We start from the raw sequence: 17,053 nt of genomic DNA, 5'->3' as shown, positions 1-17,053 counted from the left end.
CCAAGTAGAATAGCTGAAGGGATAAACATCTGACAAATTCGGGTATATTTGATATTTCCTAGATAACGCGTGTTACTGATTTCAAAAGCTCAGCGCAGAGATTGTTCAATTTTAAGAATGCTATTTTTATTTGAAATTCTAAATTTTCAAGACTCTTAGGTGTGTATATCTTTTGTTGGGTTACTTGTTTCTTTCTAGTGTCAGTCCTCACAATTGATATTTAAAATATGAATCGTTACAATTAAGACACAGGGCAGTCCTAGAGGGATGTTTCACAGAGCTTTCGATGTGGAAGATGTCTGTAATAAGTCTAAGCAAATGTGATTTATACCAGCCCCTTCCCTTCTAGTAACAACACATGAAGTTTATGGACTGCATTCCTGCCCTCTCTTCCAGGCATTCGTCTCTTAGTTTAGTTAACCATCTCACTATACAAACTTTTATATATACTGTCACAGAAAAAATATCGAAGACTTTTGTAAGAAGATGTGTTTAAATTGTTATTAATTTCACATGACCCTAATTTCTCCTCAAGAAATCCATGCCTGAGTTTCTACTTCACCATTTATTTATTTTTCCAATTTCTCTCTTTGTCAGAGCTGCAGAAAATTTGTTGATCCGGGTTCAGAAAGACTATCTTAAACCCCAGCAGGAGCTTGCTGAACTAAAAAAGGATGCAAGCCAGCTCTTATCAAAGCACAACAGCAGGCTGCAAGATGCCCAGGACCTGGTGAATAAGGCGCTTGCTAACATCAATGAGACCCATCGCTTGTTTCCTCTTATCTCTAGCAACCTGGCAGAGTTAAATGTAAGACTGGACAATCAATGATGTTGCATAAGAAATATCAAATATGAAATTGCATTTAAAAGCTGTTTTATAGTCTTTAAAGTTTGTACATGTTTAAATGTGTAAATATATGCAGTGCTTTAAAAACTCAAAGGAAGCCAGACCTCTGCTTGAAAACCAAAAAAAACAATGTAGTATGTTAACTCATCTGTACCAGCTGACTTTACAGACTACTGTAAAACACTTGATTTATGTTATAGGACAAAAAGCTAAATATAAAGGAAAGTGAAGAAGACTCAGCCATGTTCATTAAAGAAGGGAAGGTCCTGCTGAATGTTGCTGCTGCTCTTGCCCAAGATGTAAAGAACTCTACATCTGTAAGTTCCCAAGTTTTAACATCCTCTTTGACATTATCAGGTGTATTTTGCTATTGCAGAAAAAAAAGAACAAACCATTTGTCACTTTGCAGAACCTGGAAGTCCACCAGGATGGGTTAGTCCTGTGGAGCACCAAACTGCGACACCACGTGGATGAACTGGTGATGCAGATGTCTGTGAGAGGAGTGCTTGACCTGGTATACAGAGCTGAAGACCACGCTGCCCAGGTCCAGAGACTTGCAGATGCTCTAGAAAGGTAGGGAACTTAACGAATATGATTTACAGTAGTGTCTGTCAGATTTAATATAAATGGGTAATAGCTTAAGCTACTAAAGGAGTTCCCTGTCCACAGTGGGGTATTGGATGAGATGAAAGGTCCCTTCCAACCCAAACGATTCTATGATTCTGTGATCAATTTTTAGTGTCCATTTCTTGTGCTTTTTACTTGTAATGCACTGTATTAATGCACTTTATTAAATGGTATCTAGGGGGTTGATTAGCCTTGCATTTCATGTGGCTGACTTACCCAGTAACTAGTAAATTATTAAATGCTCAGTGAATATATCATGATGTGACTTGAAAAGTTTCTGGTCCGTGTACGAATACTTGACAATGTATCTCTGACTTTCATCAAGAAGCTATCCCTGCTATGCCATCGTTACGGTTGCTTTCAAAGCATCTTGCAGAAATGAGTGAGCTGTGACCTCAAATCCACTCATGCTCTCTTAAAATTTGCCGGTTGGCAAGTCATTCCAGTTAATTTAATGGAAATAAATCTTCTGTCCCAGGAATCCTTTTAGAATTTATGCTGGTTTGCCTTTTCAAGTCAGCAGATCTGTGTTAAATTTTACTGGATTAGAAAATTTACATGTATTAAGTTTGAGAATAGAAAATTTTGCTCTGAGATCTGCTGACTTCACTGCAGCCAGGTAAATTCAATAAAGCAAATTTTAATACAGAGTAGCTTTCAGGTGCTTATAATTTCCTCCTAGATTCTTTGCTTATGAGCTCCAGCTCATAACCTGTCCCTGATCTGTTTAAGTGATGTAAATTATTTATTCTTCATGTAGCCACTTAAGTGGCTTTAAACTGAAAACTGACGACAAACAAAAAGGAATAAAATGAAAACCTTCATTGAACTAATTTTTTTTTTGTTGTTTTAAACAATGAACAAGCATTCTGGCTTGCATCAAGAACAGTGTAACCAGCAGGATTAGGGAGGTGATCACCCCCCTGTACTCAGCTCTGGTGAGGCCGTGCCTTGAATACCCTGTTCAGTTTTGGGCCCCTGGAGCATGTCCAGAGAAGGGCAACCAGGCTGATGGAAACGGGTCTGGAACACAAGTGTTACGAGGAGTGGCTGAAGGAATTGGGACTGTTTAGTCTGGAGAAGAGGAAACTCAGGGGAGACCTTATTGCTCTCTACAGCTACCTGAAAGGAAGTTGTGACCTGGGGTTCAGCCTCTTCTTGCAGATAAAGAGTAATAAGAGAAGGAGAAATAGCTGCAAGTTGTGCTGGGGAAGTTCAGGTTAGGAATTAGGAGAAATTTCTTCTCAGAAAGAGTGGTTAGGGATTGGAACAGGTTGCCCAGGGAGGCAGAGGAGTCACTGTCCCTTGGGGGGCTCAACGAAAGCTTGGTTGAGGTACTTAGGGACATGATTTAATTTGTAATATAGGTGATAGGGGGACAGTTGGACCAGATGATCCTGGAGGTCTTTTTCAACCTTAATTATTTTAAGGTTGATTCTGTGAACTTAGGCAACATAGGACATGTGGAGCTCATTTTTTCAGGGTTTTCTAGAAAGGTGTGCATGTAACTGAAGACATGGAATTGGTGCTTGGTTAATAGACTCTTATGAAAAGAGAATTAATTCTTAAATCTCTATTTAGTGGTCTCTCTAAAGTAAGAAATGTGACTTTGGACACAACTGCTGCTGTCTACACCCACTCCACTGTTCAAAGTGTGATTGAAAGAACAGAGAGTTTGGCAGATGATGCATCTAGAGTTGTGAATGGCCCTTTGGATTTAGTGAGTATCAATATTAGTATTTTAATGTCTTTCCCTTTCTAATTTTGTAGTATTTGTTCTGATTTTTTTGCACTTGCTGAAATTTGAGGCTTCTTGATGGAGGTAGCCTATCCTACTAACTAGCATAAACTGTATCCTGAAGCTGTTATCTGAAGCAACAATGGCACCAGAGTTCATGTTCTGTTCACCCTGCTTTTCTCTCTGCCAGTGTACCATTTAGTGGGTTTTGGTATTCTTTTTTTAACATTTAATGCATGGTTAGCTGGAGTGGACTTGATTCTATGAGTGTTCGTATCAGTCATCTGACATACATTCCGGTAGAACTTAAGTTGTTAAAAATCTGATCCCTTCCACTTCTGGAATTATTCAACCATCTGTGTATTTGACCTTTCCCTCTTCCATTTCTGTCTAGATATTCCCAACCACAACTATTTTGCCTAGTTGTGGACTCTTCATAACTAACTGTATATTTGTGTTTCTTCTGCTGTCCCTCTGCCTTGCAGGATCAGGTTGTTATTGAAACAGGAGATTAAAAAGACCTGACCAGTTACTGCTCTGGCCTAATTTTTTCATATTATTCTATTTTCCTCTCTGTTTTTCATGATTGTAAACCCAAGGAGGGAGTGGGCTGTGGTTTACAGGTGTCATGCAGATTATGTCTGGAGAAACAAATATGTGCCAATGTGTTTATGTGCTAGTGATTGAAATAGTTTGCTTGTATGTTATTTTGTAGCACACTCTTATTTGTTCAGTGTGAGTCCTTCAAGGTAATTTTCCAGATTTTCTGTTTGGAGAAATGCATTAAAACAGTGTTTTAAAGACTGGGGGTTTTGAGATCTCACTTAAAAGTGCTCATTGCTGGGAGTTTTGACTTTGGCCTCAAGCTAGAATTATTGCAGTTCAAAAAGGCAACACTGAATCAGTAACAATGTTCAAACTAGAATTTGGTACCTTATGTTTTAGTAACTTGCTGGGATTCAATGTCACATTCTTGGAAAAATGGCTATAATGTTTTTTTTAAATTGATGCCTAATAAGGTAACAAAGAGAACATCTCATAAATAACAAGAATGAAGTAGACATCTGCATCTTCTTAAATATTTTCAGTTGAATTTGTTTTTCTTATGTGGCAACTGTTGTCTGTGTTTTTTAGCCAGGGGAGTCTCTCAGTCTTCTTGGAAAAGAAACTCTAGTGCTGAGCTCCAGGTTTCAGCATGAAGCTAAAAATCTGAGTGAAAAAAATGATGGTCAGTCCTTTAGAGTTCACATTTTAACAGTTGAACTTGATATTAATGGTTTAGCTTGATGATCTTAAAGGTTATTTCCAACCAAAATGATTCTGTTATTCTATTATGCTATGATTTCTGCCTATATTTATTTTTCTATATCCTGTTTTATGGTTTGTTTTTAATGTTTTGGTGTGCTTTGGGGGTTTTAAATGAACATAAACTAAAACACTGCATGTGACTATACATATTTTTATACAATTAAGACTAATGTCTTATGGATCCACATATTTTACTTCAAGAAAGAATATATTTTTTCTCTGTAACCATGTAAAAAATTGGCATACACTATACCTCATTTACCTTTAAGCAATGGTTTCTTTAAACATCTGTTTTTCCAAATGTTATGAGTTAAATCTTCAGGGATTGTGAAGCACATGAACAAACATAATTCTGGAAGACATAGACTAAATCTGATTTTATCTAATAGATCATGGATTATACAAGTATGTAGGACAATAGAATTAAACCATAATTTTTACTTGTTCCTTCTACACCACTGAAATAGAGAAACAAGCTGAAACTTTTTTTTTGTCTGCACAAAGTGCCTCTTAGCTCAGAGTGTCTCTAAATTCCCAAATACATTTGTTTGGTTTTAATCCAAAGATTACTAGCAAAGAATTGGGGTCTGCACCATGGAAATAAGTAAAAAAGCCCCTCCAGATTGTGAATACAGACTTTGTATAGGAGCAAAAAATAGACCTAAGGGATATTTTGGAAGAAATTTGACAAAACTGTAATGGTTGACAGAGATAATTTGTAAATGTATATTTTGTATAATTCAGATGAAAAGAATACCCTTTTTTTGTGTTCCTTCTGTTCTACATATTTTTATTTTCAGTAAGAGGATTCTGCAAAGGGATCGCAAATAAAAGAAAACCACTTCTTTGAAAGTCTCCTGTCAGATATCACAAAAAGTGAAGGGTTCAGAGTCATTTAATCATTTTAATTCATATTGACTGACTATATTTCTAGCAATTCAGTCTGATGGAATTGGCCAAAAAGGATAACTTCGACTAGAGCAGATAACGTCCCACAGGAGCTTATCTGTGCATACTGCACTTATTTTGCATTCCTGTTTGTAGAATGCTCCATTGATTAAATGAGTGAATGCTTGTTATCCCTATACATAGGGTTTGTATGGGTTGTATGGCGTTTGTTTATACATAGAAAATTCACAGTTACTTCTTCCAACAGGCCTTTTGTCTGGATTGAATGGGTTGAACAAAAAGGTAGAAAAGATTCAGAAAAGTACTAATAAAATTGTCAACCAGCTTAATGATTCCCTGTTGATACTAAGAGCATTGCCTAATGGTAAGTGAAATTTATATTGACGTTTTTCTTCTTACAGAACTGTTTAGTACAATTGTAATAAAATCCTGTTAATTGTTTGATCACTGAGATCTATTGATAAACTATCCCAGAGACTCATTTAGGCTCCCACCTCATGAGGAATATTCTCCTTTTTTTTTTTACCCATGAGTCGTAACTGGGTTGTCATAGGAAGACTGGAGTCTTATTAGCTTTTCACACTGCTGTACATCAGGAGGGGCTCTGAAAGCAATATAGTTACACTGATGAAGAGTGCAGTCCTAGAATATCTAATCCCATGTGGAGAAAAATATATATATGTAACTATGAGGTTTTGTTTTCTTCTGATAGCTTGGTTCAAAACTTTTTATACTGCACCATCAGTCTTAGCTGCACTTAAATGTCTTTTTGTTGCAAATGATGTCTTCATTTAACAGATTAAAATTTTCTTGCTTTGCTTTTCCAAAACAAAATAATTCCCTTTTCTTAAAAAAAAGGATTTTTTATATGAAGGCAAGACCTACTGCACATGGAAAATAATAGACAAAATGAATGTCTTTGAAGTTACGAATAAGAGGGTCTCAAATACTTTGCCAACCTTAATTTTTTTTTTTTAAAGTAGAAAAATACTCATAAAGGCTTCTTGCCTGGTTTATTGTGTTGTACTGTATTTCCAGATTAGAATGCCAAGTCTAAGACTTTAAAATTTTACCAACTTGGTAAAATTTACCAATTTTACAACTTGGGCTCTTAACACACACCAAAGGGCAATATTAATGATGAAGTTACACTGGGTATTAATTGCAGGATGCTATCTGACATAAAGTTACATGTTGAAAATTAAGATATTATTAAAATCATAGGACAGTCCTCCTCAATTTGCAGTTTAATACTGTTTGATTTCAGTTTTCTTGTTATATATCTAGAAGCTATCTACTTTATTTTTTTCTTTTGTAATCTGGGCAGAGATTCGTTGTGGTGCCCAACCCTGTGCCATCTCTATAGGGTACTGATTGTGAAGGATCCCTTCAGAGCTAAATTCAGGCCTCTTGTGCCAGCAGCAGTATCTTCCCACTGTTGCACGCACAGGGGTTTTAAGGGGCACACTGGGATTGGGAGTGGTGCACTCACTATATAAGTGATCGTAGCCCAAAGCAAAGGGTATAACAGACCTTCTGCCTTACCATATCTCTGTAGGATTCAAACACATCTCGAATTAGTGATTCTGGGTGCCAGCACTCGTTCAAGGGAACCGAAATGTGATGAGTCTGTATTCATATAATCTTCCTGTTGGGATAGGCAGAACCAGGTTCCTAATCACTCTGTTCTGTGTCTGCTGTATTCAGAGCTGGTCATAAAATTAAAACTTTTTTTTTAGAATTGAAAACTTGGATTAATCAAATCTTTTGATCAAGAAGTGATAATTTCAGCTGATAAACCTTAATTAAACTGCTGCAAATTCTATTATTTATATATGCATGTAATGTATTTTATTAATATATACCTCTGTGTACATGTATAAAACACGCTTTAGAGGTACAGACTACTTCTATAGCTGTATCATCAGCTTGGGAACATTTTACATGCTTTTTGTTCAGGACTATAGCTGTAGCCATTTCCCAACTTAATATCTGGGAAAGAAGAGTTGCACCAGCCTGCTGGCATTCAAGTTTCAAGAAGGGTGAACTTCCTACTCTGCAAGCTGTGATATGTTCAACTGTTAGGCAAAGTTAGATCACAGTAGGTCTTGTGACCTGGAGACAGAAGTATGCAAACAAGAATATAAAAGGAATGTAACAGAGCATTTTTAGTGTTTTGACTGTGTGTGTAGCTCTTTATGAAGCCAGGCGTTTGTTACTCCCCAGTACGTATGAAAGCTGTGAATTTTTTTAACCTGGGAATTGTGTTTCAGATACAAGGAAATACATGCTTGAGGTGAAAGAGCTGGCAGAGTCTGCAAACACCAGTGCTGTGGTGGGTTTAAGCCACTTTGGGGATATCAGTCGAAAACTGCTGAATACTACTTCTACATTGTCCCGAGTTAATGACACATTGAGGAAAACTAGTGAACTTATAACTGATTCATCAAAAGCTGGTATGTTTGCTGCTTCATTGCTCTTTAGAAATGTCACTGCTTGCAGAAGCAGTACTAATATTCAATTTTAATGGGTATTAAATATAACTCTAGACTGAAAGCTTCTTCCTAATTCGGTAAAAATGTGCTAACTTTTTTAAAAGACCTCTAGCAGTCCCATGGGATACCCTTAAGTATTCCTTACTAATGTAAGAAATGGACAGAATATTACTCTTTCAACCTGTGTCAAGATTTCTTTTATGTTTTGGCAGCAGCCACAGCTGAAAAACAAGTTAAAGAAGTCGAAGCACAAGCAAGCCTTTTATTAGATAGGCTGAAACCTTTGAAAATGCTAGAAGAGAACCTGAACAGAAACCTGTCTGAAATTAAAGAGCTCATCAGCCAGGCCCGCAAGCAGGCAGCATCTGTAAGTTTGATTACCCCAGATTTAACTGGCTTCACTTTCACTTTTAGCAGGGTTCTTTGACATAAAGAGCCATTTATCTTTGAGATAAAATTGCTATTCTTTTTAGGACAAGACGGTAATTTCTAAGCTGATTTTAGAGCTTGATGTGGGGTGCCTCCATATAAGATCAAGTATCATTACAGATTTTTTTAGTGAGAGTATTGATTCTAAGAATAAATTTGCTATCTCTGGCCTGCCATGTCCATATGATGTTCCTTGCAAGAAGCTGCTCTCCATCCAGAATACTTCAAATATTATCCCTGTTTTTAAGTCTCTGCTGCACTTGCCTCAAGACATCAAAAGTGAATCAACTGTTCTATGGACCTCAGTAGACTGTGAGGGGAGTGCGAAAATGTTTTTGCACTCAGTAATTTTTGGTGTGCTTTTGGCTTTACTTACAGGTATGTTATTGTAAGGTTTAGGGAAGTTTTGCTTTAAAAATAAAAGGCCTTCAGTTCTTTCTGCAAACCTCCTTAATTATATGGTTATTACTTCTCTGTCACAGTCTACTGAAGCTTAATGAATTTACTGCAGAAAAGAGAGAGCAATATTTTCCGAAGTGTCATAAATCACAGATGTTCCTGGTGGAGTGAAAAGTAGTATTAGTAAAATCCCCTTTTCTAATTTGAAAGTTTGTTCTGTTGTCTTGTAAACTTTTACTATAGGAGAGAAACTTTATATATCTGTGCCCATATACATACATATATATATACACACACACGTAAAGCATACGCAAATATGCCTTATGGATTTAGTTGTTAGAGGCATATTCAGTGAAGCTGAAGTTAAGGCTTTTCTGTTGTTAAAATGGGGGGTGGGTTTTTTACACCTCCAAGCCTTCTGGAATTTTGCTTTGTTTAGTTTGAATAGTTTAGTATACTAAACTATTGCATGATATACTATTGTGCAGACTGTTATAAAACTTTGAAATAACCAGAGTTATTGAAGACTGCTTTTTAAATGCATTTATTTTTTTTCTCTCAACATTGACTAGAAATTATGTTTCATTTCTTTCCTCAAAAGGTTTTGAATTTCTGTCTTTATTTTCTGATATCATTACAGTGGCTTTTACTGATATATGGTCTTCTGACCCAAGATTTATTGTTATTTTGAGGTATTTGAATAGTTTCATTTACTGGCTTCGACTCTCCTAATTGAATGAGTGAATTATGAAAGATTTCATTCTTTTCTATTTGTGAATCTCTGTCAAGTGATACTTAGGAGATGTTAAGATCTAACTCAGGTAGCAATACTTAGATTGCCTGAAAAGTATCTTAGCAAATGGCTTGCATTTGCTGGTCAGAAGCTAAGTACATATTCCAGAAACACCATTTCATCCTTTATCCCCCCCAGATCAAAGTTGCAGTATCAGCAGACAGAGACTGCATTCGTGCCTACCAACCCCAAATTTCATCTACAAATTACAACACTTTAATGCTCAATGTGAAAACAGCTGAACCAGATAACCTCCTTTTCTACCTTGGCAGCAATGGAAAGGTAAGTGTCTGGCATACATTTACTGAAGGTGTTGCTGGTCAGACATTTCAAATGACCATATATATGTGTTTTCCCAGTTGACTTCAAACTCAGCATCCAAGTGAGGTCCCTTGTAGACAAATGTGTTTGCTAGGGATGGAAACACTTTTCACTTTAGATGGTTCCAGAGATCCTCAAAGGTAGACAGTAAAAACACCTGATTCCTTAGCATTGCTTCTTGGCCATGTCAATAAATTGCCCCATCTTTTTCCCCATGCTGTGCGTTAACATCATGGAACGTTACATACTGGAGTATATTGAACACAGTGCATCTACCTGCTTGAAAAGGAACATGATACCTTCCTCTTCCTTCTCTCTGTAATCCTAATGAATGCATAGCTATTAGCTCTTGTCACATGCTGTCATATGATAGTACTTTTTCACAGACTGTTAGGTCAGAAGTGCATATTTCTGTGTCTACATATTTTTATATATCTGTTAAAAAATCTTCACCTACCTGTATATCAGTTGAGCTTGTTTCATCAAAAGTAAAAATGTGTACCAGGCCTGATTCTGATATAAGTTAACCCCCATAACATGGGGTGTAGGGATATGAGTCCAGAAAGACTTTCTCAATGTTACAAGTTAAAAGCACAGAACAGAAACTGCACATTCATTGCCATGTAGTAGAATAAGCTCTGATGTTTTTCAGACAGATTTCCTTGCGGTGGAGATGCGACGTGGTAAGGTAGCTCTTCTTTGGGATTTGGGCTCTGGATCTACAAGAGTGGAATACCCTGATTTTCAAATTGACAACAACAAATGGCACAGAATACATGCAACCAGGTAATTACAATGAGAATGGCAGAAATGTTGGATAGGAAAATTGATGGTGGTGTGTTTGTTTTTTTTAAGATGACGGTATTATAGAAATATTCAGCTACTTAACAAACTTTGCATAAATGACACAAACTATCTTCTGGCAAGATTTTTTTCTCATTCTTAAAGAAAAGCCAAGAGCAAGCATTGATTATATCTGGTGATTTCTGAAACTATACATTGGGTCTGGCTGAGGTGGAGTTAATTTTCCTCACAGCAGCCCTCACAGTGCTGTGTGTTGGTAGCCAGCAAGGTGTTGGTAGCACACCAGGGGTTTGGTTACTGCTGAGCAGTGTTGGCACAGCACCAAGGCTCTTTCCAACATCCCCATCTCACCAGCAGGCTGGCAGTGGGCAAGACCAAAGGAATATTCCATTACCATTTCATGTCTTCTCTTTGCATTTATGGCTGAGCAAGGAGGAGGAAGTGGGGGCATTCATTATTTATGACATTTGTCCTCCTGTGCAACTGCTATACCTACTGAAGCTCTGCTTCCCAGGAAATGGCTGGACATAGCCTGCTGATGGGAAGTAGAGAATAAATCTTTTGTTTTTCCTTTGTTTCCATGTGCAGTCTTTTCTTGTGCTTTAATTGCCTTTATCTTGGCCCATGAGGTTTTTTTCCCATCCTACCTTTCTGCCCTTCCAATCATGCTGAGGAAGGGAATGATAGAATGGCTCAGTGGATTCCTGGCATCCAGCCAAGGTCAACCCACCACAAACTGTTGGTATTTGTGCTTGGCAGGTTTGGAAAAACAGGTACACTCAGCATAGAGGAAATGAACTCCAATCAGAAGCCTTCATCTAAATCTGCAACCTCTCCGGGGACAGCCAGCATACTGGACGTTAACAAATCAACTCTAATGTTTATTGGAGGACTCGGAGGGCAAATCAAGGTTAAAATTCTGTAATCAGCACTCTGAAAAATGTTTTTATTATGTTTGAGAGAAACTTTTAAGTTAGAAGTAATTGCATGAATTCGTTACTTCATGAAAAATGCCAGGTACTCTGAACATAAAACAAAGATACAACAAAGATGTGCTAGTATACTGATGTTAATATTCCCTGGAAATTTTTCAGTTAAGTGTTAACCAGGGCAGACTGTGTGTGTATGCACTATGCACAGACATTGCACAATGAACTTAATTTTTGTATCCTTTGACCATGGCTTCTTTTAGTTTGCCATTGTTATTCATGCCATGAGGCATGTAAGTAGGTTAAGGACATAGTTAACCCGCTGCAAAACTAATATATTATGACTTAAAGATTTTTAGTAGTTGTGCTAAAATGTGTTGTTCTTTTATTGCAATTTATGTCTATCAAAGTTAGAGTTCAAGGAAAAACACCAAGCAAAAATTTGGCTGCATGATTTTCAGAGCTCTTCGTGAATACAATTAATATTAAATATTTCTTGTCTTACAGAAATCGCCTGCTGTTAAGGTGACCCATTTTAAAGGGTGCATGGGAGAGGCTTACCTGAATGGCAAATCTATTGGTCTTTGGAACTACATGGAAAGAGAGGGCAAGTGCAATGGCTGCTTTGGAAGGTATTTTGTGTTACACGTCTTTGTAGTAATTTTAGAGTGATTTACAGCTGTAATATATACATTTCTGTGCTACAAATATAATGAACTTGAGCAAACTGTAGTGTTTCATTGATCATTAACTTACAGTTCTGTGCACACTAATGTGAATGTGCCAGTGGTGTCAAATGGTTTCAGTGTATGGAATTTTATCATGTAATCAATTTTTTGGAGGAGTTTTATTGCCATGGTCTTTGTGCATTGAAAGTAGGGACTGATAGTGAACCAAGCTATTTTGGATTGTTTGTTTCCAGTAATTCCTAGCAAGACAAATTTATTCCTTCCTAGGATAAGAAACAGTTTAAACTACTTGCATTAAAAAAAATCCATAGGAAAACAGTAGTCACTAAGCTTGATGCCATTCTTGTAATCTTTGGGAAAGGGGTTTGCAGACTGTATTATTTTTCAGTCCCTTAAAAGAAGTATGTTTGGCCATATTCCTTTTTGCGGACTGTTTCATGTAAAAACAGCAGAGGGTGCTGCTTGATTGTATATTTTCTACAAGTGTTATATTGCAGGGAAAGGGACTAATAGAACGCTTATTTTAAATGCAGTTATACAAAATGTGTTGATAAATGAATGACACTTTTCAAGTAAAAGGGTGTGTATTGTAAGAACTTCTGAAATCATTGTTTTTATCCACACACCAGGAAGGAACATTTTTTATCTTGTATACATCCTTCCCCATGGCTAAATCATGTATTCTATAATGAAAATGGCCTTTGGCTGGAATCCTTCAGCTATAACAGCAAGATTCAAGTCTATTGCCATACTTCCTAATCGTACTGCCTGGAGGCTGCACCGACTGATCTAATTTTTCATATATTTTGTATTAAAACAGACTGGGGAAAAAAATACTCAGTTAACACTTTAACTCTGTTTTCTACTTCTGTAGCCCACAGGATGAGGACAACTCATTCCATTTTGATGGCAGTGGATACTCAGTTGTGGAGAAGGCACTTCGCTCAACAGTGACACAGATTATAATATTTTTCAGTACCTTTTCACCTAATGGGCTGCTTCTGTATCTTGCTTCAAATGGCACTGTAAGAAAATGGATCAGATTCTTAAGCTGTCAGAAAATATTTAGATCACTTGGTTTCTTGTTTCCCTCTTTATTTTTCAGTTTATGTCTACAAAACCAATTAATTTACTTTGCATAGGTTATCACCTGTGATTGACATCATAAGCCAAAGGAATAAATACAAGAACACTGGATCACTCTTTAGAGCAAATACATATACTAAGGGAAAAATTAAGCACTGAAAATAATTCTCCATAAATAGTTTCAATTTTAGACTAAAATTAATGCTTCATGCTTCAGGCAGTTTACTTAACCTGTGCTTTTCCTGGAGGACAAAGCTTTGTTGTAGATACAGATGGTTTTGGAGTTACTGCATTATTTCCTTTGTAATGTACTTGATGCCTGAATATGTTACACAATGATATCTGACTTAAGTTTTACAGTGCAGAGGGGCCATTTTTAATAGAGTTCAGAAGCTCTTTATTTCTTGCAGGGAGAACATTGCGGTGGTTGACTGTTTTCTAGCAGTCAAAACAAATTGTTCTCAACTTTAATAAAAAAAAAAGCCAGTATGACATGTTAAACCTTCCTTTGTTGTGTAATCAAGACTGATACATTTAAACAAAAATAACAATAAAACAATAAAAAGGCATCCTTGGGAGGTACATGTAACTTAGTTTTCATAAGCACAACAAAAACTGTCTTGGGCCTAACAGAGGTTATGAGAGGCATGAGAATTGTGAAACCTTTTTCACACAGTATCCCAAACCTGCCAATGACGCATCCTTGTGGAAGATTTTATTTCCAAGAATTTAATCTATTCTTTCTTATTGGAATTTATGTGGTTTTGGGTTTTTTTTTGTCCTTCCCAGAGAGATTTCTTGTCCCTTGAGCTTGTTGATGGCAAAGTGAGACTGACTGTTGATCTTGGTTCAGGAGCTCTCGCTCTTACAACAGAAAATCGTTACAACAATGGAACGTGGTATAAAATTTCATTCAGTCGGAACAAGAAACAAGGTAGGCTACAGACTGGTCTACACATTTACAAATAAAACTATCTAAGCCCCAGGGTATATCACTATAACCAAATTTGGTCATTTCCAATGCAATTTCTTTTGCAGCCACATCTATGCTACTTTGCGTTTAGAAAGACAGTGGTATAAATCTTGTTTTGGTTTGGCACATCTTATAAAGAGCAGGTAGAGCAGAAGCTGCCAGACAAGAACATATCAATACTCTTTAAAGAATGAAAGATCTTTGTCCAAGTTGTATATCAAGGATCATGTTTTCTGTTTTGTATTTTAATAGTACCTAGTATAACAATATTTGGGGGCCTGTATTCAGGAAGTAATTCATTACAAATGATACATGGTAATAGCTATAATATTCTCATATTCCTGTAGACTTCCCTATACCTGGTTTTGTCTGAGAAGAATGAATGACATTAGCAGGAAGTAAAGCTTGAAGTAAAATAAATTACTCATTCTAAAACCATGATGATTGTCCATGTTTGAGTCAGTGAATGCATTTTCCTTTATTAGGGACAAGATCACCAAAATGGAAGAATGTGTATTAGCATCTTTCTCCAGATCTTTGCTGCTTTTCTTTGCAGGAATTTTGGCAGTCATGGATGCATATAACCTTAATTATAGAGAAACCAAGCAAGGAGAGTCTCCTGGGGTTGCCTCAGACCTGAACCGTTCCGATAAGGACCCCATCTTCATTGGTGGCCTGCCAAGATCAAGGACTGTTCGGTATAGTATAGTGTCCTTTTGCTTTCCCCTCTTTGCTAACAGTCATAAGTAGAGGGAAAGACTTTAACAAACTCTATCTCCAATGAAATTAATGAAAATCAATAAAGTCAAAAGTCATGTTTATGGCCATGTATACTACAGAATTATCTGATTTTTGCCTTCAAACTCTAATGTGGTGCTTTTCACTGGTAGATCTGACCCTGCAGTTTAGAGACAAGCTTCTGTTTTTCCCGTCCATGGGTGATTTCCATGACAGCAGCTGCCACAGTAGCCACCTGCTCTTTCTGTCAGGCTGCATCAAGCATTTAGCACTGCTGCCTGGAACGATGATGTTCCTTTGATCCTATACCTGCCTGAGCCTTGTGTTTTCCAGTTGGCATTTGTGGGCAAAATTGCACTGCAGGATAAAAGTTCTACTTCAGAAAGAAGTACTTGTAATTCCATTTTGAAACTTTGAACAGGGAAGAAACAGCTGTGAACAGATCAACCAAAAAAACTGCTACAAATACATGTTTTATAGTGTCTAGTTTATACTTTTTGTATTGCACATCCCTACTGAGCTTGTAAAGTCATACTTCCTCCAGTGGCTTCACTTTGAAAAGATAAACCTGGCAAAAGAAAATCTAATTAAACAGTCTGCATTCTCTTGAAAACAAAGTGAATTCCCGGACAATATTGGTGTCTGTGCAATTATTGCAGAGGTGCAGACTTGTTAATCATTCCTGGCATGTGCAGACTTGTTACTCTAGGCTGGCATAGCAGCCTGTAAAGGCTTATGGCAGCACAGCCTTAGATTTCTCTGACTTAAACCTGGAACCAAGTTAAGCATCTTCCAAACCTAAATTAAAAAGGATAGCTACATAGTAGGGAGCTACAGTGACCCTTCTCACACAAAAGCTATTGCACATCAGCTGAAGATTCACCCTAAAATTTTGACAAATGACCTGTCCTGGTAACACAGCACTATGCCCTTGTATGTTTCCATTTGGGGACAATGTTACATGACTCTTTTTAAATCAGAACTAATATCTGCTGAGACTAAAAGCCAAATACCCTGTTTTCACTTACACGAGGCTGACTGTTCTTTAACACAGATCTCTCTTGCTTATTGAAAAAAACTTAATCTTTTCTCCCAGGAGATTCCAAATGCTACTCCTTAGAAAAAAGTCTTGTTTTGTGTTTCAGGAAAGGTCTTAATAGTAGAATGTATGTGGGATGCATCAAGAATCTGGAAATATCCCGTTCAACCTTTGACTTGCTTAGAAATTCTTATGGAGTAAGAAAAGGCTGTGTATTGGAGGTAGGAGACTTTTAGGTTCTGTGACCTAATCTTTATTGCTACTGAATAATGAATAGTCATCTTTGTGAAAGAATATAGTGAGTTGAAATGAGTTTATCTTGAAAGCTTCTAATATAATCTAATCTATACCTGAATTTTCTTACATGGGGACAAAGTCAGTAATTATTTGTCTTCCTCATAAAATAGCCTATTCGTACTGTAAGCATCTTGAATAACGGATATATTGAGTTGGTACCGAAGTCCTTAGGCCCAGACTCAGAACTGATGGCAACTTTTGCTACAAAGAACAGCAGTGGCATTATCCTTGCCGGACTCAGCAGGGGACTGGAAAGGCGACGACGTAGACAAGCACACTTGGCAAGTACTGAAAACAAAGATTTCTCATTTTGGTTTTGCCATTTTTATTTTGAAAATATCAAGTCAGGATTTTACAACTGTAACTTGCAAAGAAGGAGAGAAAAATTTGTTCAATTTAGGAAGGCCCAAATCCAGAGGCTAGGTGGGGAACAGAGGGTATTTGTTGTTGTAGCTGAGGAGAGGTGAAAGATCATTTGGGGAGACCTATTATGGTTGCTAGGACCCAGAATGCTTTTGCAACAAGGAGGGAAATGCCACATGGTATGCACACAGAGCATTACTTTCTACTTCTGTTAGAAGTAGTTATTGAAGGATTTGAGATGAATGAGGCTCTCATCTATCTAATGGACT

General features: G+C 37.1%; 1 protein-coding gene across 1 annotated transcript in view; it reads left to right on the top strand.

Annotated features, from left to right (window-relative positions):
- The window catches only part of LAMA1 (laminin subunit alpha 1), a gene marked incomplete at its 5' end in the record, with an annotated part of 103,645 nt that overhangs the window by 75,812 nt on the left and 10,780 nt on the right, over positions 1–17,053 (top strand). Inside the window, 17 exons of the mRNA XM_084279905.1 lie at positions 598–808; positions 1,048–1,164; positions 1,257–1,420; positions 3,056–3,198; positions 4,351–4,440; positions 5,677–5,793; positions 7,703–7,885; positions 8,137–8,291; positions 9,684–9,827; positions 10,519–10,652; positions 11,430–11,580; positions 12,107–12,231; positions 13,163–13,313; positions 14,164–14,308; positions 14,904–15,045; positions 16,231–16,345; positions 16,532–16,702. Of these exons, the coding sequence (XP_084136031.1) occupies positions 598–808; positions 1,048–1,164; positions 1,257–1,420; positions 3,056–3,198; positions 4,351–4,440; positions 5,677–5,793; positions 7,703–7,885; positions 8,137–8,291; positions 9,684–9,827; positions 10,519–10,652; positions 11,430–11,580; positions 12,107–12,231; positions 13,163–13,313; positions 14,164–14,308; positions 14,904–15,045; positions 16,231–16,345; positions 16,532–16,702 (2,458 nt within the window). The remainder of the gene's footprint in view (positions 1–597; positions 809–1,047; positions 1,165–1,256; positions 1,421–3,055; positions 3,199–4,350; positions 4,441–5,676; positions 5,794–7,702; positions 7,886–8,136; positions 8,292–9,683; positions 9,828–10,518; positions 10,653–11,429; positions 11,581–12,106; positions 12,232–13,162; positions 13,314–14,163; positions 14,309–14,903; positions 15,046–16,230; positions 16,346–16,531; positions 16,703–17,053) is intronic.

Source organism: Gallinula chloropus (genome assembly GCF_964237585.1).
Source record: "Gallinula chloropus genome assembly, chromosome: 2".
Taxonomy (NCBI): Eukaryota; Metazoa; Chordata; class Aves; order Gruiformes; family Rallidae; genus Gallinula; species Gallinula chloropus.
Note: the sequence above shows the minus strand (reverse complement) of the source record. Positions and strands in the feature narration are given on the sequence as shown.